Source organism: Heptranchias perlo, chromosome 27, assembly GCF_035084215.1.
Source record: "Heptranchias perlo isolate sHepPer1 chromosome 27, sHepPer1.hap1, whole genome shotgun sequence".
Lineage (NCBI taxonomy): Eukaryota > Metazoa > Chordata > Chondrichthyes > Hexanchiformes > Hexanchidae > Heptranchias > Heptranchias perlo.
In genome coordinates, this window is record NC_090351.1 from 24,839,247 (window position 1) to 24,865,810 (window position 26,564).

Below are 26,564 nucleotides of genomic sequence, written 5' to 3' on the forward strand. Positions count from 1 at the left end.
CCTATTTCTTATGCTCTTATGTTCTGTTAGAGAGCAGGGAAGAGGTATTATTTTGGATTGCTCTAGCAAAGTGCAATTACTGACATGGTGGGGTGAATTCCCTCCTCCTGTGCTGTAAACATCTACAGTTTTATAGCTCTAACTAGTCATATCTATAACAAATTGTTTTTCTTGCTATCGTGCCAATGGAAGTTCTCACTTCAGGATTTGATGTTTCTGCTGTTTGTTCGGATGCAACAGAAGCACTTGGAATGGATACTCAATTAAGAAATAACAATTGACCATCAAGTCTTCACGTTCAGATGCACCTGGTGAGGGGCAACTCATTGTCCAGTAAATCTTGATTCAACCCATTTTCCTTGAACTATCAAATTGTGAATGTCTCCAGTTCCAGTGGTTTGTGCCATTAGTTGTCTGTACTATATATGACCTTCGGAGTCCTGGGGCCCGATATTACCAGGGCGGCGGGTTCGCGGCAGGGAGTGGGAGGGCGATTGGGTGTGTGGGTAACGCGCCCGGTGAAATCAGTCTGCCCCGAACGCAATCGCAGGCTGATTAGATCCACGGACCTCTTGTTCCAGGTTCCCCGCTGATGCGCAGTAAGGTCTGTCAGCTGGAGGAGCTCTATTTAAAGGGGCAGTCCTCCACTGACAGATGCTGCAAGAAATAGGAACAATTTCAGCATGGAGTAGCCCAGGGGGAAGGCTGCTCCCAGGTTTAATGATGCCTCACTCCAGGTATCATTGGATGGGGTGAGGAGGAGGGGGAGGACAGAGATCTTCCCCCCCCCCCCGGCGGGGCGGGAAGAAGCGGCCTGCCTCTGCCACCAAGAAGGCCTGGTTCGAGGTGGCAGAGGAGGTCACCTGCACCACCAACATATCGCCCACCTGCATATAGTGCAGGAGGCGCTGCAATGACCTAAGTCGGTCTGCCAAAGTGAGTACACTTACTCATTCCCCTACACTCCGTCTGCCACATCACCGCCCCCACCCCACACCTCCTTCTGCACTGCCAACACGACTCTGTCACATCACCCCTCACACCCACTCAAATCTCATCCTCATCTTACCTGCACTTACTCACCTCGCCAGTACTCATCCCACCACTACCACTCAACCCAATCCTCATACTAACCCTCTCATGCATCTCTTTCACGGTCAGCCTCACTCAACCTGCCACTACCTGTGCTGCAGCCACAGGGCATGCATCACATATGTGCAGTAGGCAGCGTAAGGCAAACGTGTCGTAAGCATGAAAGGGATGCACAAGGGTGTTTGAGGGTTTGTCATGGTTTTTACTTATGTTTAATTTCTGACCAACTCACATCACATATTATATTGGCACCACTACTGCCACGTCTTTGCGAATCCTGTCTGGTTTGTGCAATAATGCCCTTTCCTGAGGATCACATTGAAGACCCACACCTGATGCCACCCATTGTGTCTCTGCAGACTGGGTGTAGGTGTATTTGCAGGGCTCTTTTGTGCAGATGACTGAGAGACGTCGGCGATGTCCCCGGTGGCACCCTGGAAGGATGCGGAGGAGAAGTTGTTGAGGGCAGTGGTGACTTTGACAGCGACAGGTAAGAAGATGGTGCTCGGGCCAGCCGGGAGCAGCTCTGCATGAAGGAGGCTGCAGATGTCCACGACTACATGTCGAGTGACTCTGAGCCTCTGTGTGCACTGCTGCTCAGAGAGGTCCAGGAAGCTGAGCCTCGGTCTGTGGACCCTGTGGCGAGGGTAGTGCCCTCTGCGACGCATCTCTCTCTGCGGTTGCCCTCCCTCCTGCTGTGCAGGTGGATGTGTCACAGCACTGTGTTGTGGAGCTCTATGTGTCAGAGGTGGACGGCGTGGCTGGCGAGGCTGGTGATGCTGTTCGCCCTCCGAGGAGGTCATGACTGCAGCTACGGCGGCCCCCATCCGGAAGATGTACATCTGAGGGGGTCCGCAAGGTAGGTAAATGTATCTGGACACCGGGGTAAGTGTGCAAGTTGGTGAATTTTGTTGTTAGGAGGAGGGTGGTGGAGGCCAAACTTTGACAGAGTGACCTCCTGCAATGAATGAGGGTCTCCCCCCCCCCCCCCCCCCACCTGTCAAATGGACCTTTGCAGCTGCCACAGGCTGATGGCTGCAACACGTCCATTTGAACTGGGAGTGCTTCCCCCAGTACGGGAAACAGTCCCAGTTGTTTGTAAAATCCCAACCCTCCTAAAATATCTTGTTAATCAGGTCTGTAAACGACCTGAAATACCAAAATAAATACCTTAAGTGGCACCCCACCGGCTTTAATTGCCGGCGGGAGTCCCACATGCGGGGGCTACGCGTGCATGTCAGCACGTCTGTGGGAAACCCGGAAGTGGGTGGGTTGGAACCGGGCTCCCGACCCGACCCGGGAATCCCCGATTTTCGGAGCCCCCCCCCACCAGGAACGCACCCGATCGCGGGTCCTAAAATCGACCCCCTGGTCTTTGACTTTCTTGCTCCCCAGTATTTCTCCCCATCCAGTTTGATCCTAACTTGATCACTGGGTTATAGCTCTTGAGCTTCTCCAATGAATATTGCAAATTAAAAAATGTTGGTGAGACTCATTAGCTTTCTTATCAGGTGCTTTACCAACTTATTGCTTGGCCATTTTGGTATCAGATTTTTGTCTAGTGTGGGAACAGTATTTGTGTTCTGTTTCCCTCTCATTTAACCATGCTGGGTTGTACCCATGGCCACAAATCGAGTTGCTGTGTAATATTAGGAAATAATCCTACTGTACGAGTTCATTTTGCAGTTTGTATGGCCCTCTCAGCCTCTCCATCAGCACAGTAGGTATAAAGTCATAATGATAGCATTGACCTTAAGCACAATCTTTGTAGGTTGACACTTCAACAGCCCAATGTCGCCAAACACATCTTTGCTAATCAACTCTGCTCTCTGTGCCAGGTAACTTTATGACCCTGATCACACATTTGAAACTGTGCTCTCCTCCCTTGTACGTAATGTGCACTATAAACTATCTCTTGCAATCCAGTTTTCCTCCTGGGTTTTGCAATATAACATTTGATGGCTCGAACTGGGGACATTGGTAGACTGGCATTTGTGCTGCGTCATAACCGCAATCTCTGCACTGGTCGGTCTTAAAATTTTAATCTTGCTGGCAGAAGAATACCCATTTCATTTAATTGTGTTGCATTTTTGGAACAAAATATTCATCAACTTTTTCATTGCTGTTTGAGTTATTATTCTGACTCAAATATGAAAGCTCTGTCAATGTTTTGCTTCTTGCCCCAAACTATAAACAAGAGCACTCACTTGTAGATTACTGTCCTCCTTGTGAAGCTTTGTCATGGTCGTGAACCATGAAAATCTTTCTTTACATGCTGACCACAATAATGGTTGTAAAAGGTTAAAACCTCTGGTAGGTTGAATTTAGGCATAATGAGGAATTCTGTTTTCTAGTTTTCTAGGCAATTGGGTGTTAGTTTGTGTGTGATGGGAGTGTGGAAATTAGTGGAGGAGAAGACATGGATTGCAGTGTTCTCAACAAGCTGTAGTTTATGGAGGCAGGGAGATCAGCAAATAAAGCATTTGAGAAGCTGAGCCTTTGAGGTAATAAATGTGTGGACTAAGGCCCTGGAAATGCTGAAGGATGGATGCGACAATTGTCAGATGTGGAAGAAAAGACTGGCTGTTCAGTTGGAAGGATTTTGACTGGCTGAAATTCAGTTCCAAAACCTATGGTTTTCTAACCAGGGTCATGCTGTACCTAACGTCAAAGTCTTTGATGCTGACAGTATGTGTAAAAAGTGGAAAAATGTTTCATTATCCTTCATCTGCTACATATAATAGGATAGAAAGAAAGAAGTCGTTTTGTACAGCGCCTTTCATCTCCTCAATACATCCCAAAGCACTTTACAGCCAATAAATTACATTTGAAGTGTAGTCACTGTTGTTTTTCAGACAAATGTGGCAGCCAATTTGCATACAACAAGATCTACAAATAGCAATGAGATAAATAACCAATTAAACTGTTTTGGTCGTGTTGTCTGAGGGATAAATGTCAGCTCAAACACAGGGAGAACTCCCCTGCTCTCGGGATCTTTTATGCCCATCTGATTCGGCAGATGGGGCTCAGTGTAACATCTCATCAAAAAGATGGAACTTTCGACAATGCCATGCTGCCTCGGTACCGCACTGAATTGTCAGCCCAGATTATATATTAAGTCTTCGAATGGAGCTTGAACCCATAACTTTCTGATTTGGAGGTGAGAGTGTTACCACTGAGCCAAAGATGACGATAAAAATGGCAAAAAATTACATTGCCCAAATTGTTACCACCATTACATTGTTCACTGCGTTCAAATAGAGATTTAGTTGCCTGGATGCTTTCAGGTTCTGGCATACTATACCAAGGTAAATGAATATTTGCATAAATCTGGACAGTTATTTGTTTCATATAATCATTTAAAATTTTAGGCAGGCCTGTTGCCAAACAATGTTGGGTTAGGTGGGTTATAGGTTGATAACTTCCAGACAAATCAGGGGTGAAACTGAACTTGGGCAGTAGCACAAAACAGGCGATAATGAAGTCAATGGCAATAAAAATCGGGCGAAGTGTAAAACAGGCGGCTGATTTACTATCATCCATATTGCTCTACTGCTCAAGACCGATTTCACCCCCATCAAGTTCATTCCAGTTGACGAGTCAATGCCAAAAGAGTCAATATGCAGGTAAATTCAGTGATGATCATATTCCCAGCAGTGGGCTGCATTTGAAGGAATTGTAGGTCAACAACATAACCCTCATTCTTTGATCCCATGAGGTCACTTAAGCATGGCTCAATGTTTGGGGCATGGGAGCATTCAATTTACCTCATGGGCTCCATTTGGAGAGGGCTAAATTGAATAAATCTTGGATAACCAAGAGCCCTCTATTTTCCTTTCAACATGAACTTTTTAAATAAATGAACTTTGTGAACTTTTTTGCTTTATTTTAAACTGGAAATTTAAAAAAAAATTCTGGCAGCCCTGACTCTTTTGGTTTCTTAACCCTGTAAAAATTCTGGCAGATAATTCAGGATATGAATAGCGAGTGTACAAATTATCGAGGTTCCACTGTATTTGGACTTCTCCTTTAAAGGGGATGCTCTCCGTATTATATTGGCCCTGAAGGAGGTACCAACGATGAATTGTAGTCTGTCCCCACTTTATGCCACATTGGCAAAAGTTTAATGTTTCTGAAGGGTAAATGATTATGGAATATTCTTTCTGCAACTCTGACATCCTTCAACTTGATGAGTGAAGAAAAAAGTTTATAAAAATACATTTCCTAGGTCTCTCGATAACTGTTCTGTCAAAGTCTAATTTTGAAGCAAGAATGAAATGTTCCCCAATCATTGCTTTCTTCATTGCTTAATGGTCCAAGATTGTTAGTACAGTACACATCACTCAGCCTTCACATGCTTAACAATTTAGAATTTTTGTGCATTAGTTATTTTTACCCCTTGACTACTGATTTTCAGCATATGCCAGTTAAAAGATAGCATCAAGTCTCCTATTGCATGGCTCATGTATGGCTCATGCATGTGGCCTGATGTTAACCAGGTAAACTTCAGCTGTCATAGAAGAAATTGTGACATAGGAGTCAGTATTCATTTTGTTAGCATCTCGCTTATGGATATCAACTATGTGAATGATAGTGTTACCACTGATATCCATACAATACATGTATTAATTTCCAAATTTACAACAGGGAATTTCCTTGGAGCTTCTTCCACTCTACCGCCTTAACTTTGCCGGAAGTACGGCGGTAGTGTAGCTGCCACGTTTCCGGTGAAGTTGTGGTGGCAGAGGGGAAGCAGCTCCAACAAAATTTCTGTGATTATTGTAATGTGAGTTGCAGTGGAATCAAGTTTGCTGGAAGTAGATGGTCCCTAACATTTAAGGTTAATTTAGATTCAGTTGTAACATGAGAGATGTAAATAGGCCAAAGTATGAACAGCACAAGTTGAACATAATTTAGAGTTACAGAAATCTTGCTTTATTCATTACATGTTTTGGTAAATAGTTATTTGTTTATCTCTACTGAACACACACTTAAATCCGGAAAATAATTTTTTTGTAAGTTGTGTTCAATTAAAATATTCTGTGGGATGAATGTAATTCACAGACTTTCAAATAACTAATTTTTATGCTGGATTAGAGACCAAGGTTTTAAATATTTTTCTCTAAAGTATGCTGACCAAGCAAAAGGAAATGGAAGTTGTCCTAATATAGCTTCTATAATAATTCAGGTGATATTCTATTGGAAGACATCTATTTATAGCTCAGCAATTCAAATGCACAGTTATAAATATGTGTGGTGTGGGTTAGTTTGAAGCATTACTACATGGTACAACTGTAGCAGAAGCTGACCTCATGGCAATTAAATTAATTTTCTGCAAATGTTTAATCTAAAATTTTGAAGTAAATTTAATGATTGGAGATTATAGCGTCTCAGTGGCATTGTGAACTGTATTATTGTTTTCATCAGCCTATATTAAATTTAATTTCAAAATTATGATTTATAGGATATGACAATATGGGATCATAATAACAGAGGGGTGAATAGAATGACTCCAATCTCTCTATTGTGCTAGTGCAATGATACATTCTGTGCCTCTATATGATGTTGCTTTAATTATGATGATTAATGTTTCTTTTTAGTATTTTAACACTGAATTTGGTTCATAATAGTGAGTGCATTTCGGAAGTAGTCTATTAATTGTGAAGCACTTTGGGATATTCTGAGGATGTGATAAGGTGTTATGCAAATGTAAATTCATTCTATAGATCCCATAATGTCAAAAGTTCTACATAGGCCTCAAGTACAGTAATACTACAGCAGAATATGATGGGATATCTACATTCCCCAGTAGACTGAATGTATATTATTACTTTGCATCTTCCCTGGTATTACAAGAAACATCTCCATTTTTTCTGAAATGAATAAACAAAATATAAGTATTGGAACATCTAAACTAGGTAAAAATTTGATATTCTCAACCAACATTATAATACACAAAAAATGGTTAAGATTGGTTCTAATGCTGTCTATAACATTGTCTTTATATAGGCAGTATTAATCCATGTTGCATAACCAAATACCAAGTAAAATTTTTATGTAAAAACACCTTTCATTTGATTGTTTCCTTGAGGGCTTTCCTTGCGTTTGGGTTTGTGTTCAACTTCTTTGTAAATTTGTGTGAGGAGATGTCTAGGTTGCTTGTATATATGAAGAACAAGTTCTTTATGTTGTAGCACATTTTGGTTACTATACTTGCAGAAATCGTAACTGTCTGCACAATTTCTGTGGTATCCAACATTATACTCTTAAAGCCAGGAAGATATTTTCTATAAGGGCAAGAATATTCACAAAGTACCATTTGAGTGGCTATTCTAACCTAACCAGTGCACTTCTGCTCTTTTAAATGAATTGAGACAATTGTGGGGAATGTTTATGTGTTTTTTTCTGTGTTAAAAGTTAATTGACTCTTTCAGATGTTCCTATTCTTAGCTTAGTTATTTTTCCACTGTTTTCAATGTCTTCAAGTTAATGTAAGAGCTTCTGTCATTTTTATTGGACAGTCATCACTGGAGGAAGCCTATAAAGATACCAATATACTAATGATGGGTAACACATAAAGAGTAGCTTTATGCACAGAACCTGTGCAGCTGGGTTGGGAGAAAGTTGTTAGAGGGCAGCAGACCAGGGTTGATTAATGGACATGCTGAATACAGATGAATTTTCTGGAGAACTGTTCTCGAGAGATTAAAACTATCCATAGAAAGTGCAGACCAGTTATTCATGAAGGTTTTCCCTTAAATCTTTCTCACCCAGAAAACAAGTTGTGAACCTTGCCCTACTTTTAAGGATCTACACAGAACATTCCAAGTATTGACATATGAAAACTGTAAACAAAGAGGGACTGGATGCTGCAACTGGTTAACACACTATTCCTTCACCTCAGGAACCCAGATATAATTCCAACCCAGAGTGATGACATAAAAATTTTCTTTCTATACCGATTGCAGGGTTCTATGCCCGAGTTTGAGCAGTCTAATACATGTTGTTCGTGGATGTGAGGCCACAACACAAAACTGTCCATGATTTAGCAAAAATTGGCAATCTCGTTTAGAGAAGCCATAGGCTGGTTTGTGTGGGAAGTGGAAAAATTCACACCACTACAGTAGAGGCGTTCTTCTGAGACTGATGACAAAGCGTTGATACCTGACAAATTTGAGCACAAAAATTTACCCCAAATATATAAACCCAGTCCAATTAGATGGGATGATCTCTTTCTGACATTTGAATATTCTTTTTTGCTAGCCAATTTTCTCTTGTGAATTTCTCCCCTTGCCTCCTCTCCTGAAGCTGTTAACGTCACAATGCAGTATAGTGCCTTAGGTGCCTCACCCATGTGCACTTTTAGCTCATACTGAGAATTGAACCTGGCACTGTTCTGATTGCATGGCTAATCAACACAATTCAAAATGTGTTGAGCCATCATGGAAGCTAATTGACCTAAATGATAGACATTTCGGCCATTTGTTTCCGGTGGATACGAATCCAGAACAAAGAACTGTCTATAAATTTATTGGCCCAACTTAGGGATTTGCCCTCTCAGAACCCATAAAGATAGGTTGTTTTGTAATGGAAATATCACCTTTATGCAATGGAAGGTGGGGGGGGGGGGGGCTGTCCTGAGCTTGGGGATGAAGGTTTTATTTGGGAGTGTCTGAATTCTAACGCATGTTGTACTTGACTTTAAAGTGCTCAATGCTATTACAGGATGAAAAATTATTTTACAAAAGTTTCTGCACAAATAGAAAAGATGGAAATGCAGTTCAATGAGGCCTTTAACACATTAATTGATGAAACTTAAAATGTAGCTTTAAAGCAGCTTAATTTTAATACTGTAGGAAGAACTTTTCAATGGACGCAAGTTTAGTTGTCAAAACATTTTGTCTTATGAAATGAACAAGGCACAAGTGTATAAGTAAAATCAAAGACACAGTTCAATAATCTAAGCCACTTAAGAGTTTCACAATAGCTGTGATGCTGTCTGTAACATTGGTGACATTTTGAAGTATTGATCTGTTAACCCTTTGGCAGTTGCACACTGATTTTAGAATCAGATCAATAAACCTTCACTCCTGTGGGAACTTAAGATCCGAGGTTAAATAAATAGTGTGTGCATATGGTGTTGTATCCTCAAGATATTAGTTGATACTGTATTAAGATTGATACTAACAAAGAGTAACATACCAATTTCATACCTGTTAGAAAAAATCTTTTTCAGTAATCCTGACACAGCCTATTTCACTTTTTAATTAGTTCAGGAGAACACACTAAAAGAAATGTAAGGAATCTTACAACACCAGGTTATAGTCCAACAGTTTTATTTGAAAATCACAAGCTTTCGGAGCTTTTCTCCTTCGTCAGGTGACGAAGGAGAAGAGCTCCGAAAACTTGTGATTTTCAAATAAAACTGTTGGACTATAACCTGGTGTTGTAAGATTCCTTACATTTGTCCACCCCAGTCCATCACCGGCATCTCCACATCATGGACACTAAAAGATGTAATAACATAATTATGTTCATATGTTTTACCAGTTTAAAAAATGATACATTTTAATTTAAAATTAAATAAAAGTGGGCTCAACGGGTTGAACTTTTCCAATTCCATATCTTTTGTTCTCAAATACAATAAAATAAAATTTCTTCATGTACTTTTCTTTGTACAAAAGGTAATTTTGCTGCTCAAATGTCTCAAAGAACAGAAATTACATTGGAAGTGTCCTAATTCTAATCCGTATTCAACTGTCTTAAATATCCCACTACAATTGAATGAGGTGAGTTACTTTTAAGCGGGTGCAAAGTACAGTGGAGCCTGAGGTCTACATTTATTCTGAGAAATATTGATATCAAAGCAGCTGTGCTTTTTTTTGTTGAGTCGGGTATTAATATATTTAAAACACTGTTGCTTAATTCATAGGTTTCACTGTCATATCACCTGTGGTGCAATTGTACTATAATTACATTGTGGTATGTGGTAAATTGGGTGATGTGATCAAAATAAAGAAATGCAGCTACCTATAATCTTAGTCACAAAATGTGTTATTGTGAACAGAGTATAAGAATTTAATTGATTAATAATACCATAAGCTTTGGAATGCTCAGTAGTACAGTGTATTATTAAATTAATATTTTCAGCTTTAGAAAGATAGGACATGTGTTCATAAAAACACCCACTTTGTATTTTACTTCCCAAGGCAAAGAAAGCAGACTAAGTGTGAAAAGATAGAAGAGAACTGATGCTGCCAATCTCTAACAAGATGCCAATTATTAATGATCGGATTAAAGTAGAAAACTAACCAGAGAAAGTACAGATAACTCATTCTTGAGGGTATTCTTCATAACTTCTGCTACCCAAGAATTCTCTTTGTAAACCAAATTATACAGTTAAGGGTGCAGCACGGTACAATAAAAGTACTGGAATAGGAAAGTTCTAGCCCCTCCCAGTAAAAGGAATCTTCATAAATGTTTACATTGAGGAATTTATCTTTTGGTGGGTAATACTATTCTCTTTTTTAAATTGTCTGCTATGTGCCAGTTCATGAACATGCAGCAATTGGTAAATGTGCATATAAAGTCTAAGGATAGGTCCATGATTCGTCCCACAGGGAGTTTCTGGTCTCTGCAGTGCCATCATTCGGGGGCTTCACAAGGATGGAAGGAAATTATGAGGATGAACTGACCTGGATCATACTTTTGCACCTCAGATCATAAATTGGTTACTTAATTAATTGGCAGAGGCGTGAGATCAAGTCAGCTGACCTCCTATTTGTTTAAGGTGTTGGGGGAGGAGAAAGCTAATGTATTGAGGGATTTTCTTTAAATTCTGAATTACCATGCATTTAAATAATTTGGTTTTATGTAAGTTGATGTACAGTAATTTCATATTCTATAACATTTAACAGTTTTGGAACTGGGAAGAGAGTTGGTCCGTGATCCAGCTTTCTAAACTTGACTCTTTTCCAGCAAATGTGATTCGATTTTTTTTTTCTCTACAGGAATCTATTGGATAAAGATACATTCTCAAAGTCTGACCCACGTGAGTACCTAACTTTTTATTGATCATAATTCTTAACAAGTCTGCGTTTGAACCAAAGTGGTAGACATTTAACTAGTCTTTTTTATGCCCTCAGCAGCAGTCAAAAAGTTTGCTTCAGCTAATAGAAGATAAATAATACTGGATAGATTTCCTCAATTAACATGTACACATTGTTGAACACATCATCAAACCAGAACAGGAGCGGGGGGGAAGGAACAATATGATGCACAACTCCAAGTTCAATCTCCATTTGAAACTGAAAAAGTACTCAATCCAAATCTTGTCAAACCCTCAAAAGCATTAAGTTTTGGGAGCTCAAACAAGTTAGTCAATCTGTCAGTCATTAAAAAAAAAATCTAATTAGGAATCATTTTAAAATCTGAAATGGGTGGAAACTGAATGTTAAGACACCTAAAACACAATGCAAGCTATAAACTACCATTGGAAGAACTTTGTATTATATATAGGAGCAAAATGGTCTGAACTGCAGATGGAGTTGGAAGTTCTATAGGGACAGAATGATGCTTTGCCCAGATAGAACATACAGGACAAATTAGATGAATATTTTAAAATGGACTTTCATCAAAACAAAAGAAACAATTACAAGGTAAAATGGAGAGTGGAATGATTTTATCTAATAATGAACAAAGATGAACCAAATATCCCATGACAAAGACAAGTCATTAACAAATGAGGACCTTTCCTATCAGGCAAGGGTTTATAGAATAGAATCTTACAGCACAACAGAGGCCATTTGGCCTGTCATGCCTGTACTGGCTCTTTGAAAAAGCTGTCCAATTTAGTCTCACTCCCCAGCTTTTTCCCCATAACCCTGCAAATTAGTCCTCTTTAAGTACATGTCCAATTGCCTTTTGAAAGTTCCTATGGAATCTGCTTCCAATACCCTGTCAGGTAGTGCGTTCCATATCTTAACAACCCTCTGTGAAACAATTTCTCCTCATTCCCCCTCTAGTTCTTTTGCCAATTATTTTAAATCCATGACCCCTGGTTACTGACCCACTTGCCAGTGGAGACAGTTTCTCCCTGTTTGCTCTATCAAAACTCCTCATTGTTTTGAATACCTCCATTAGGTCTCCCCTTAACCTTCTCTGTTCTAAGGAGAACAATCCCAGCTTCTCCAATCACTCCACATAATTGAAGTCCCTCATCCCTGGTATCATCCTGGTAAACCTCCTCTGTACCCTCTCCAAGGCCCTGACATCCTTCCTAAAATGTGATGCCCAGAATTGTTCACAATACTCCAGCTGAGGCCTAACCAGTGATTTGTAAAGGTTTAGCATGACATCCTTGTTTTTGTATTCAATGCCCCTATTTACAAAGCCAAGTATCCCATATGTTTTCTTAACCACCTTATCAACTTGTCCTGCTACCTTCAAAGATTTGTGAATATGTACCCCCAGGTCCCTTTGCTCATGCACCCCCCTCAAAATAGTACCATTTAGATTATACTGCTTCTCCATATTGTTCCTCCCAAAGTGCATCACTTCACACTTATCTGCATCAAATTGCATCTTCCCATTTCATCAGTCTGTCTTTGTCCTCCTGAAGTCCTATCCTCCTTGCTGTTTACTACGTTGCCAAGATTTGTATAATCCGCAAAGTACAAAATTGTACTTCCTATACCCAAGTCCAGGTCATTTATATAAAACAAGAAAAGCAATAGTCCTAATACTGACCCCTGGGGAAACCCACTGCATACTTCTCTCCAGTCTAAAAAAACATCTGGTCACCATTATGCTCTGCCTCCTATCCCTTAGCCAATTGCATACCCAAGTTACCACCGTCCCTTTAATCCCATGTGTTTCTATTTTCCGAATAAGTCTGTTAAGTGGTACTTTACTAAATGCCTTTTGAAGGTCCATACATACAGCATTTACTGCATTACCTTCATCAACCCTCACTGATACTTCATCAAAGAACTCAATCAGGTTAGTCAGACATGATTTGCCTTTAACAAATCGGTACTGGCTGCTCCTTATTAACCCATGCTTCTCCAAGTGAAAATTAATGTTGTCCTTGACAATGGTCTCTAGAAGTTTTCCCACCACTGACGTTAGACTGATTGACCTGTAGTTACCAGGTTTATCCCTCTCCCCTTTTTTGAACAGGGATGTAACATTTTCAATTCTCCAGTCCTCTGGCACTATTCCCATATCCAAGGAGGATTGAAAGATTGCGGTCAGAGCTTCTGCTATCTCGATTCTGCTATTGCTTCCCTCAGCAACCTACAATACTTCTCATCTGGAGTAGGTGACTTGTTAACCTTGAGTGATGCCAACCTATTTAGCACCTCCTTTCTACCTATTTTTAACCTATCCAATATCTCTACTCCCTCCTCCTCTACTGCAACATTAACTTCATCCTCTTCTTTTGTGAAGACAGATGCAAAGTATTCCTTCAGTACTTCAATCTTGCCCTTTGGCTCCACAAGAAGATTTATTTATTTGTCCCTAATCGGCCCCACCATTAACTATCATTTTATTTTTAATATATTTATAAAAGATTTTTGGGTTCCCTTTTATGTTACCTGCTTATCTTTTCTCATATTCTCTCTTTGTTCCTCATATCCTTTTTCAATTTCCCCCTTCACTCTCTATCTATGTTTTCTATTGTATTCTGTACCTGACATTTGTCATAAACCTCCTTTTTCTGTTTTATTTTAACCTCCATTTCCTTTGTCATTCAGGGAGCTCCAGCTTTGGATGCCCTATTGTTCCTCCTTATTGTTTGCACCTGAACTATACCTGCCTTGATGGCCTGCCACTGCTCATTTACTGTTTTCTTCACTCAACTTTGTTTCCAGACCACCTGTGCTAGATCCCTTCTCAAATCACTGAAATTGTCTCTTTTCCAGTTGGGTATTTTCACCGTTGATTTTTCTTTGTCCCTTTCCGTAACTACTTTAAACCTAATTATATTATGATCACTATTACCCAGATGTTCTCCCACTGAAACATACTCCACTTCCCCTTCTTCATTCCCTAGAACTAGATCCAGCACGACTTCCTTTCTTGTTGGGCTGGAAACATACTGATTAAGAAAGTTCTCCTGTACACATTTTAGGAATTCTTCACCTTCCTTGCCCTTTACATTTTTTTCCCCCAGTCTATATTAGGGTAATTGAAGTTCCCTACTACTACTGCTCTATTATTTTTACATTTCCCTGAAATTTGCCTACAGATTTGCTTCTCTACCTCCTTCTCACTATTTGGGTGTTTATAGTAAACACCCGGCAGTGTAAAGCTCCTTTTCTAATCCAAAGCTTTAACCAAGTGGATTCAGTATTTGAACCCTCTAGCATATCATCCCTCTGTAGAACTGTAATATTATCCTTGATCAATACTGTTACCCCCCTCTTTTTTTTCTTCCCTATCCCTTCTGAAAACATTGTAGCCAGAAATGTTTTGTTCCCATTCCTGCCCATGTTAAGCCAGGTCTCCGTTATAGCCACTATATCATAACCCCATGTGGTAATTTGTGCCTGCAGCTCATCAGTCTTATTTGTAACATAACTCACATTAACAGACATGCATTTCAACACCATGCCAGTCTGCTTTGCTTTTCTCCTTCATCTAATTCCTACTCTTTCTACATTATTCTTTATTCTAATGTTATTTGTCCCTGTTAGTTTTCTATGCACCTTGTCTCTCCTCTCTGCTGCTACGTCTTGGTTCCCCTCCCCCAGCCAAATTAGTTTAAACCCTCCCCCACAGCACTAGTTAACCTTACTGTGAGGACATTGGTCCCTGCCCTGTTCAAATGCAACCTTTGTGGCATATACAGGTCCGACCAGCTTGTTGAGGTCCCTTCTGCCCAGAACTAGTCCCAATACCCCAGGAACCTGAAGCCCTCCCTCCTGTACCACTTCTCCAGCAATGCATTCACCTGCACTATCTTCCTGTTTCTGGACTCACTAGCACATGGCACTGGGAGTAATCCAGAGATTACCACCTTTTGAGGTCCTGTTCTTTAATCTTCTTCCTAGCTCCTGAAACTCTGTTCAGCTATCAGATATCCAATCATGAAACGGGATGTGAACCTAAATTGGCATTTTCAGTTTTACTGAAGCTGATGGAATGCAAGGTTTTGGACCAAAACAGTGAAAGCAAGAGCATCTCAGAAATTCTGCAGAATTCTCAGTTCGCCAACAAACTCCTTTGTTCCCATAAATATTTAAATTACACCCAGTCTCCTCTCATTACAATTCTCTTACCATTTGGATGCAAATTAACACCATTGCTGAGGTAACTTCTAAAGCAGGCTTGTGAAAAGCATATAATTAAAAAAAATAAGCTGCAGCTTTCATATCCTTTCCTTGTGTACTAGTCCTATTAGAGCAGGCTTTGAATCTGCTCCTGGAGCCTGGAAAAAAAAATAGAAATTAGTTGGTAGATTGCAATCAGTGCAACCTACTCCTTGTCTAATGCAATAATATTTTACTCCCATAATGATTTCTAGAACGGTTTCTGCAAAAATAAAATATTGGGGATAAATGTCATCAACCATTCATCTTCTGATGCTGCTTTTTTTCCTGGTATGGAAGCTTTTAAAATCAAGCCAGAAATTCCCCATGCTATGTGACCAGTATTTCTGATCTGATTTTAAATGTTATATATGAAACCAATAATGAAACAGGATAAAGTATACTGGGGGAAAAGGCTACAAGATTCTTACTTCTTTAATCATGTTCTTTGTTTCTCATGTTTTCCTTCAGAAACCGCTTTTGGAGTTATTTTAAATGGCTTAGGATGATCATGTAATTAACAGTTTCCTTGCTGCTTTTATGTCCCGTTTCAAGCATATTCTCCTTGTGTATCAGTTATAAAATTGGAGCCAGCCTAAAAGAAAAGCACAAAAAAATGACTACATGCTTCTCACAGAAGAAAGTCACTGTTTCAAGGACATAAACAGAAAATCAATTCTGTTACAACATGTTATTTGGCCACCTGTGCATACCTTGCTCACCCCACTATTGCTAGCAGAAGCTATATTTGCCTGGGCTCTTCTCTCTTAAACTCCCTCCCTAAACTCTCTCCCTGCCTCGCTACTCCTTTACAAACCTTCTCAAAACCTATCTTTTCTCTCAAGCCTTTGGTCAACCCACCTAAAAGTTCTCTGGCTCGGTGTTCCATTCCTTTCACTCTCTTTATAAAGTATCTTGGGATGCTTTGTACATCAAATGCGCTATATAAATGCATATTGTTATTATCATTATCGTTGTTGTACCTCATGTAGTATATGATATAACAAAGAACTACATATAAACATGTTTCCCCCATTCGACCTCGCCACCAATATATCTTATCTCTGCTTTTGTTATTATCATGAACATAGTTCACTACATTTCAAATTATTGCCTTGAGATTTAATCAGGCCTGTTTACTGGATTTCAGTGTTGCTGCTTGATCCAGGTCCAGGCATCCATGCAAAGGCCAAAAATTGTAATATAGGCTCATCATTTAAATGGACGGGTGAAAGTTTTAGTGCAGAGGCTGTATCTAAACTGCTTGTTAGCTCCATAAACTTATACTTGCAATTATTATTATCTCTATTGTTGGCTGAAAGTTTTATTGGACAAAACCTTCTGTGAGACATTGCCTCATTGGATGGCCCACCAACATCAATCTCTCCCTGTCTGACATAATCGAACTCGGAGTTGAGAAATAATAGGAAATGAGTGGTTGGGGGAAGTTAGATCTTTAAAAGATCTTTAACTTCTTCAATGTTTAAATAATTGAAGATGAAGGGAAAATAGTAGAATTATTGAATGAGAATTTTCTAAAAGTGTTCACTGATGACATAAATACTGGATTTGACATCCAATTATTTGGTACAATAAATATCATAGAATTTTTGAAATGAGTGAAGATACTTGATAAGTTAAAAGAACTAAAAAGTAAAAATCCTGGGCTGGATGCCTTATATGCTTGATGAGGGAAGAAATTTGTACATCATTGGTTACAGTATTGAAAGATTCGTTGGTTAGTGAAGGTATTCCACAGATTTCAAATCAAGCAAATATAGTGCCCCTATTTAAAAAGAGGGACAGATTAGACTCAGGAGACTACAGGTCCATTAGCCTTACACCAATACCATAAAATAATGTCATCTAAACTAAGGAGTAGGTTACTGTATAGTCATAGCTTAATAAATAAATCTGCATGAGAAAGAAAAAGACCTGCCTGACAATTCTCCTTGACTTTTTGAGAATGTTACCTACAAGATAGATTCAATGATCTAGTTTATTTGGACTTCTAGGTGGCCTTTGACAAAGTACCAGATGAAAGATTACTAATGAAACAAAATATATGGGAATTTAGAGCAATTTCTGAGGCAGAATAAAAATAGGGAACTGCGTATACTCATGAGAGGCATAGCATCAGGCTGTTGCCTATTGGAGTACTGAAAGGCTCATTGCTTGAATCCTTGTTGTTTCTTATCTGTAAAAGTAACCTGGATGCAGAAGCCAATTGTAAGCTTGTTGAATGTGCAGATGTCACTAAAATAGGGAATGCAAGAGGGATAGAGGATGCAGTTAAGGGTTTCCAGAAAGATTTCTCTGCGATTGGGCAGACAAGTGGCAAATGGAATTTAATACTGACAAATGTAAAATATTGCATATAGGAAGAAAAAATGAGCAATATAACTAAATAGTGATGGGACTAGCATTAGCACATGGAAAATATGAAACAAAATCTGGGAGTGACAGTAAAGTTGTCACTTTCAATATTGAGCCAATGTGAAGAAGCAATTTAAAATGTAAATGGAATGTTGGGATTCATAGCTTAAGCAATGGAGTAAGAAATAAATGCAGTGAAAATAGTGCCATTTGTGTCCTCAGGATATTCCAAAATACTTCACAGCCAGTTAATTACTCTTGAAGTGTTGTTACTGTTGTTATGTAGGCAGCAAATATGTTCGCAGCAAGGTCCCACCGGCAGGATCTGAGATAAATTTGACCTAATCTGTTTTGTTGATGTTGGTTGAGGTTAAATGTTGGCCAGGACACCAGGACTACTCCGCTGTTCTTCTTTGAATAGTGCCATGGGATCTTTTACACCCACTTGAATAGGTAGACAGGGCCTCAGTTTAATGTCTCATTTAAAAGAAATTATCTTAGACATTGCAGCACTATTTCAGTAGTACAGTGATGTGTCAGCCTAAATTATGTGCTTAAGTCTTCAAATGAGATTGAACCCACAACGTTCTGAGTCAGATGAGAGTTCTACCATAGAGCCAAGCTGATATTGAGCCAAGTTTAAGTCTATAGAAGTTATGCTGAAGCTTCATAATACAGTAATCCGACTTAATGGAATATTGAGTGCAATCAGGCCACCAGACTTCAAAACCGACACATGGGTATTGGAAAAGGTGCAGAGAAGTGCAACCAGAATGATCCCAAGTGCAAACTAGATGAACTAAGAAGCTTAAGCTCTACAGTCTAGAGAGAAAAAAGGTTAAGCAGGGATTTTGTTGAGGTATATAAACTATTAAATGGCACAGGTAAAGTGAACCCAAAATATAACTTTAAGGTCAGTTGTGCCAGTAGAAAAGGATATAAATTAGTGTAATCTAAATTTTAAAAAAGTCTTAGAAAAAAATCACTTTATTCAAAAGGCAGTAAACATTCGGAATGATCTACTGGGTAAGGAAGTGGAATCAAAGACATTAGAGGGATCATTTTCAACTAAGCACTGGAGCATAAAAGTGGCATTGCGGGTCAGTCACCTGCAATAGAAACTACTCAATTTTCTTTTCCATCTCATTGCGTCCGACCCGCAATGCCCAGTTTTATGCTCGAGATAAATTAGAAATTACTCACTAGGAGTTGGTTGGTAGGCTGGTGAGTTGAAATAGTGAGAAATTAAATCAATCGACCAGATGGCCTTTTGTCATCTATGATTTTTTTTCTTATGTTAATGGTATTAGAAAGAGGAACTGAGAGTTTGATGGCATGGGAATTAAGTCTTTTGTCCAGCTACCTGTTTATACTGGCAAGTATCTGCATGTGTCCAAATTGACACAATGGTAGATGCTACCACATAGTTTTGGCTTGGCACTTCTGTCAATTCAGAAGTAGTTGTTTACACTGCCAAATGGAGATAGATTCCAGGAGAAGGCTTTTGATTCCTTCATTTGACAGCTGTTTATCCGTGTGAAGTCGTATTCATTCTTGATTGACAGCCATGATGTCCAGTTCTATTGTTACTATGCTGTATGTTATCATTTTTGCCATAAAGCTCAGTAACAACATAGCCTGATGTGTCAGGTAACCATAAATTAACATTTTTACATTGAGATGCAGATGTGAAGTGAAAAGAAGTTAATTATTAGGACTGAATCAAGCAGTAGGATTTAAATCTTTCAACAAAGTTGAAAAAGCATTCAGGCAATATAATTTCTATTGAAAGCACAACCGGGTGCTGCAAAATTAGGAGTAAAGATAAATAAATGAGCTGATTGAGAATGATTATAAATCCTACATAAATTCAGTGTAATTTAGTCCTGGAATCTTAGGGTATGATTTTGGCCCGGAGCCAGGAAGGGGGCGGGAAACCCAAAAGTACAGGTTTTCTGGACGAACTTACTATTTTGACGTAAGGATGTCTTTTATATTTTTTTTGACGGTTTCCTGACCAACAGGCCAGCCTGATTGACAGGCGGGTCTCAGTCATATGGGAGAAGAGCAAGGAAGAGGTAACTGTTCAGTTAAGTCTTAGATTGGATGGAGGGAGGGTACGGGGGGTACGGGAGGTACGGGAGGCACTGGGTAGCACGGTGCATCGATGGGCATATGGGTCACTGGGCGGGGGGGGGCGGAGTTAGTCATCAGGGGTCAGTTATCGGGTGGAGGGGAGATAATCACGGGGCTCAGTCATCGGGGGAGGGGGCTCGGGGGTCATTGGGAGGGTTGGGGGTCAGTCACTGGGAGGGGGGGTCTGCCACCAAGGGGGGTTGGGATCGGAGGTCATTGTGGGGGTCACGATCATTGGGGGGGTGGTCACGATCATTGGGGGAGGCGTTGGTGATCGTTGTGGTGGGGGGGGGTCACTGCAGGTAGGCTTGTTGGGTCTGGGGGAAGCACTTCTGCTCCTCAGAGCCCACAAGATGTGCTATAAAGGCACTTACCTTCAGTTTAGGGCCTTCTGACCTCCTCTCATGTGGCATGAAGCAGAAGGCCCGGGAATCCCAGCCACCAGAGGCTAAAATCACAAAACCTGAAAAAATGGAGGTCCGCAGTCTCCTTGAAAGGTTTTAGTGACCAACCCACCTCCTGCGAGCGGGTCGATTGCTCACCCCTTGTCCCGCCCCCGTGAAAACTGGAAATGGGCGGGTTGGGGGCGGGTTTGAAATTGTTGCAATTTTTAAGGCCCCCCCGCCTCCAACTCACAAGTTTTTTCAGGCTAAAATCATGCCCTTATTCTTTTGTTTTATCTAGCTTTTAGCACACCTGAGCTTTTTCATACACCATTTCATTTGAGAAACTGGAGCAGTTTTGTTGTGTAAGCTGATTGCTTGTGTTTTGAATTTATACACGCCCCACTATAGGGCAGATTTGGAGATTGGCAGCAAAACTGCAACAGGTCCACATACGCAGTTGGTTAAAAGTTGCAGGTGTTGCTGACTTTATAATCCTGATTCTTTCTTCATGTTTGGGCAATGTTCTGCAAGACAGCAGTATGATCAAAATGGTCCTGATAACAAATATTGCTGACACTGAAAATTTACCTCTGTCGCTTTTCTCTTGACATCACGAATTAAATCCCCACCCCATGAGGTGGTGTTACATTAGGAATAGGCCATTCAGCCTATAGAGCCTGCTCTGCCAGTCATAGCAGCTCTTTATTTTTGTAATCAGGATTCCCACCCTTTTTTCATATCCCTTAATACTTACTACTTCCCACATAAATATCTATCTTCCTTTTAAATACAATTGATTCCGCACCTGTGATCTGCTGGGGCAGTGTATTCCATGTTTTCACAATCCTTTGAGAGTAATTTTGACTTTGGGCGATACTGTAAAATGGGCCATGTCGGATTAGCTGCAAGTTATACATCCCTCCTGATTTTCATTTCCATTGACTTCAATGGAAGTGTTAAAAATTGGGAGAGATGTATAATGGTGGCTAATACGATATCGCCCGTTTTACATTATTGCCCAAAGTCAAAACTACCTCCTTTGTGTGATGATTTTTTTTTCTCGATGGATTTTTTAACTGGCTTAGTTCTAATGTTAAGATCATGTCTTTTTGTTGCCTGCTTCCTGAGGAAGTGCTGCAATAAAATAAGGGGTATTAGTACTTGACTTTGTCTCTTCTAATCCTTCATAGGCTTAATCCCATGATTATTACATACTTTCTCATTTATTATTACCCCATTTGTTGTGCTATGAGATTGATTTGTTATGGATAGGAAGAAATTTATTTGAAATGGTCTGAACTGTGGCAGCACTTTAATGCTGTATTAGGCATTAATGAACTCAAGGACATCTATATTCTGATGATGTTACCATGCCAGTGATTGTTTCAAGATAAGGCAAGACTGATCAAAAAGCTTTATATATGCATACTTTTTGAGTCTATTACCACATCTTGTTCATTGGTTTCTATTTGGACTTGCATACGTTACACACTCATCTCTCTATAGTTCTTATCAATCAGCCCTCAAATCCACCTAGTTCTACATAACTGTCTACAATGTCACTGATCCCTAGCATCTACCAAACAGAAATTTAATTTTCAGGTCATTAAACACACAAACCAAATGCTGACTATCTGGGACTGTAAACCTTTCTCACCACATCACACAATGTTAACACAAGTTGCCCTTTGATTAGTAAGCACAGAAAGACTAAACAGTTGTAGAACTTAAACCATGTTCGGATTAAAAGCGCTAAAAATCTTAATTATTAGCTAAACTGGACAGGGAGGGAAGGAAGTCATAAAATTTATTTCGGTAGACCACCTAATGAATAAAGTGCACAATAGACAGCATGATAGTACAGGTATTTTGATGCCCATTGCAGTACTATGTGAGTTTACATCTTGCCCTAGCCAGCTTAATATTATGTAAATCAATTGAACACTATAATATTTTCAGAGCCTCCCAGAGGCGAAGGATTCTGGTTCCAGGAAATCTCTCACTTGAGGGGCTAGCTTTGGATTAAGAAACCCGCCATGAATGTGGCTTTTAAATTAAAGTGTCAGATAGGTCTTAAAGTGAGCTATTCACTGCAGGAAGCCAGGGTTTCATAACTATAAAAAGATCTCAGCCATGAATAAGAGACTGTGTTTGAAGAAAACAGAGCTAAACTTGGAGCAAATAAGTCAACCAATATATACATTTTAAAAAGTCATTCTGCACTGAAGCTTTGGATATTTTTAGAACCTAGTCCATTCAATTTTAAAACCTTTGCTACCTGACCTCAATGCTCTGAGAAATACAGTGCATTGTCCAACCAGCTCTATGCAGAGAATGTCTTTTGTTGTGATGGGCACATAAGCCAAACCTGTAACTTCGATCTCTCCAACAATATTCAAAGCAAATACCTACCTGCTGAGCTTGGGGATTTTAAAAGAAAGTTCCACTGGGATGTGTTATCTTGTCTTTTGTGATTAAATACTTTTTGTTTCTTTTGCAGTGTGTGTTCTATACATACAAGGAATTGAGACTACACAGTGGAGAGAGGTAAGTAAGAGCTTGCCCCTTATGTTGAAATATATGGTGGGTAAAACTGCTATGAATTTACTTGGGTTGTATCCCAATTTTCTTTCTACCAAATAGTCATCTCTATTATGTCTGCTCTGCTTCATTATTCCTCCAGCTGTCTATATGGAACAAATGAGGCTCATATACAAGCATCTTTTTCTGCTAAATGAATGATGGACACTAGCTGTAAACAAGACCTTACTATAGACCAAAACAAATGAAAGGTTAAGATTAAAAAGATATTCCAGTTGAAACTATCATTTAAACTTGATCAAAGTTCAGAACTAATAGGGATTTGAATGTTTAATACCTTGAGTATGAATTTTACAGGATTGGGCTAGCTAAATTGAACAACTATTCCTTGTATTTATTTTCTTAAGTCGATGTTTATCCCTTCAGATGGGGTGTTTTGCTTTTTCAAGTTTTTCATTTTGTAGCCCGCTGAAGAATGCATCAATTCCTCCCATACAAACTTTGTATATAACTTATATTGCACTTTTATGGATAACTAATGCCCTATATGTAGGGCATACACATGTATTTTATAATATGGCATTTCTGTCAGACCTAATAATGACTAACATCAAGTAGTTTTATTTACTTTTGCATGATAGTGGCTTTGAAATAGAGTTTACAGAACCTGTTTGTGCAAATATCGTAATTGTATCATGCTGGAAACTTGTTGAAATTTCATGGATTCAAGCTGCAATTTTATTGAAATCTTAATGCATTACTAAAATCTCAAGGAGTTGCTCTATACAGTTCAATATTTCATAGGTCTGTCCTGCCAGTAAGTGTGGCAGTTGCAGTAATCGTCATGACTTCATGATGCACACTGCATTCTAGAGAATTGTGTGGGCTCCAGATATTACATTAGAGTCGACACATTACTCCATCACTGGATCACCAGCTTGAGTAGAGGCTTGGTGAAATCAGTGCAGATAGGGTAGATTTTGCAGGTGTAAATTAAATGTGAAAATCACAGTATATCAAGGGTGTAAGCATCTTGCTAAAGAGAGGCCAAAAGTTAGTGAGTGTCTCTTACAAAGGGGAGTACGTGTGTGGAGCTTTTGTTGTGCAATGCTAAGAGAGAGGAAAGAAACAAGATGGGAGTTGTTGAATGGAAAACAACGTGTCTTGAGTGTGAAGTGAGGAAGGAGCCATGAGAGAAGTTGCTGATTCTGCAAAGGCTACCAAGTGAGAAGAGAATGTTACTCGTGGCTGCTGTGCAGTGAGTAAGGAAGATGTGAGTGTGTGTTTGGAATGAGAAGTGGTGTAGTGTGGCCTTCTGATGGGTGGTGACAGAGGGAATGTGTTCAGAGTGCTGGATTGGGGGTGTGGTGGGAAAGGACTGATGCCAGGTGTTAGTGACAGATATGGAGAAATTAAGAGCTGTACTCACCCTTGCTACTTTTGCAAGGTCCTTGCAGCACTTCCTGCACTGCATCCAGTCGTAGGGATGATGCTTCTGGAGCTGACAATCTCTGCAATCTCTTTTTAGACTGGTGCACATCATGTTTCGGGATCCTCCTCCCACTGGTTAGAAACAGAATTTTCCTCCTCACCCTCATCTCTTCTACGAGGACCTCCAGGGAGGCATCAGAAAACCTTGGGGCTTGCCTATAGATTTTTTTTTTACAGCATTTTTTTCTTCCACCACATAAACAGCCAGATCAGCCAAAAGGGAATGCTAACCTCCCCTTTAAGAGATACATTGCCGGTTTCCCCCAGAAACTATACCCCGAAAGTTAACGGGTTTCCCATCAGCTCAGCGAATTAGGTGGAAAATCCACCAGTCAAATTAAAATGAGGCCCAACAATTAAAATAGCCCGGGTTGCTCATTTTCTGCAGCGGGTCAGGTTCCCATTCACTCCGCCACCCACCTGGAGTTAAAATTAGAGCCTTTATCTTGATTAAGCCCATATTCATCTTAGCTCTTTCTCTAATATATGAAAAAAGTATATACAGCATTTCAAGTTATTTTATGCCTGCAAGTTAAGTACTGATTTAAAAATGCACCAATAAATCAACATTTCTCTTGTAAGGTCTTAACTAGCACCAGGTAGATAAACATCATTCTGATATCCTGGGTGCCAAATGAATAGCTAGCTTGCTGGAATTTGGCACGATTGTAAGTCACCAGCAGTGTTTAACTTCGGTATATCTTATCACTTTATTGACATTTACATTATTGCTTTTGATTAAATGAATGCTACAAGAAGTGCTGAGTAACATGTTCCTAGGCTATGTGGATCCTAAGTCCTCATGTAAGCTAGAGGAACAAAAGGATTTGTAGTAATTCTCACCATCTTAAAGTAGATAGTAGATTTGTGATTAAAACACGTGGCTTTGAGTTTGAATGTGACAGTTTTGCTCACAACAGAAAGTGCTTAGAAAAACACAAGAGACATAGATTAAAAAAAAGAAAAGAAATATAAAAAGGTGGACATAAAATGTAAAAATAAATGACCCAGGAAAAGTGACACAAAATGAAAGACAAAAACACTGATGAGAATAAAAGATTTTTTATTCATCAGAGCATAAATAACAAGTGGATAGAAAATCACCATGGACAAAGAATTGATAGACAGTATATAAATGTAAATGAATAGAATAGAGGGTTAATGCAGAAAATGCAAAAAACTAAATGATCAAATAAACTTTTGAAAGCTGGTGTGGATAATTAATATGAGTTGTCCCTATTGAATACGGTATCTTAAACATCTTATTGTCTTATATTTGGACTAAAACAATTCTCACATAAATTGCGAGTTTATTGGATATTCATTTAATGAGGTTGGAGTTCAATGAGTTCCAACCCAGATTTTTTCACTGTTTAGCACAGTAAAACCTCCCTCATCCACACTCTAGTTAGCCGCCTTCCTAATTATCTGTCTGGATTTTCACAGGCTAGGACCTTGCTTTAGTTGCTGCCTCATTGCCCAGTCCTTTAACACCAAAATCAAAATATGTGAGTGTGTATATATGTTCTACATTGGACATTTAATTAGTGTATACACAAGTGGTATTGAAGTGTATGAAAAGTATATCAAATTACAGGTCACCATCAAATCGCACAAGAAATATGGGCCTGGAGTTTCCTCCTTGGGCGCAACCTGAAAGTTACACCCGAAAATAAACTTCAATGTTCTCCCATTTTGACGTTGTCCAGTTATACCCAAGTATCCTCCCAATCTTATTAGAATATGCCCGAACTTAAAATGGACATAAATCAGTGTAAATGATCAGGGCCTAAGAAACACTGAACCCACATCAGTATATTTCTTCTTTGAGTCTTAAAAATTTAAGTTTCAACTCATTTAACCATCATTCATGCACTTCAGGCACAGCATGTTTAAGAACCTACAACCGGGTAAGCTTTTCAATTTTTAATGTGACATGCACTTATGCCATAAAAATGCATTCAAAGTTATGGAGTGGGTCTCAGGATAACTTTTTAAAAATGCTCAAACAATTGAATGACCAGAAAAATGATTTTATTCCCTGCTGTGCCTGAAAATCTGGTCACAATGTTATATGAAAATAAAGTCTAGTTAGCTTCATGATTTTGTTCTTTTTGCCTAATTTGTGTACTCTCCAAGTTTCATAAAGATTAGATTCTTATGTCCTGGCTAATATTTATCCCTCAACCAAGTCACTAAAAAGACAGATAATCCGGTCATTATCATT

The 26,564-nt window shown here is 39.4% G+C and overlaps 1 protein-coding gene across 1 annotated transcript in view; it reads left to right on the top strand.

Moving 5' to 3' along the window:
- LOC137344639 (copine-5-like) overlaps positions 1-26,564 on the top strand; it is a 109,244-nt gene that overhangs the window by 56,908 nt on the left and 25,772 nt on the right. Inside the window, exons 2-3 of the mRNA XM_068007765.1 lie at positions 11,103-11,143; positions 22,806-22,852. Coding sequence (XP_067863866.1) covers positions 11,103-11,143; positions 22,806-22,852 — 88 coding nt within the window. The remainder of the gene's footprint in view (positions 1-11,102; positions 11,144-22,805; positions 22,853-26,564) is intronic.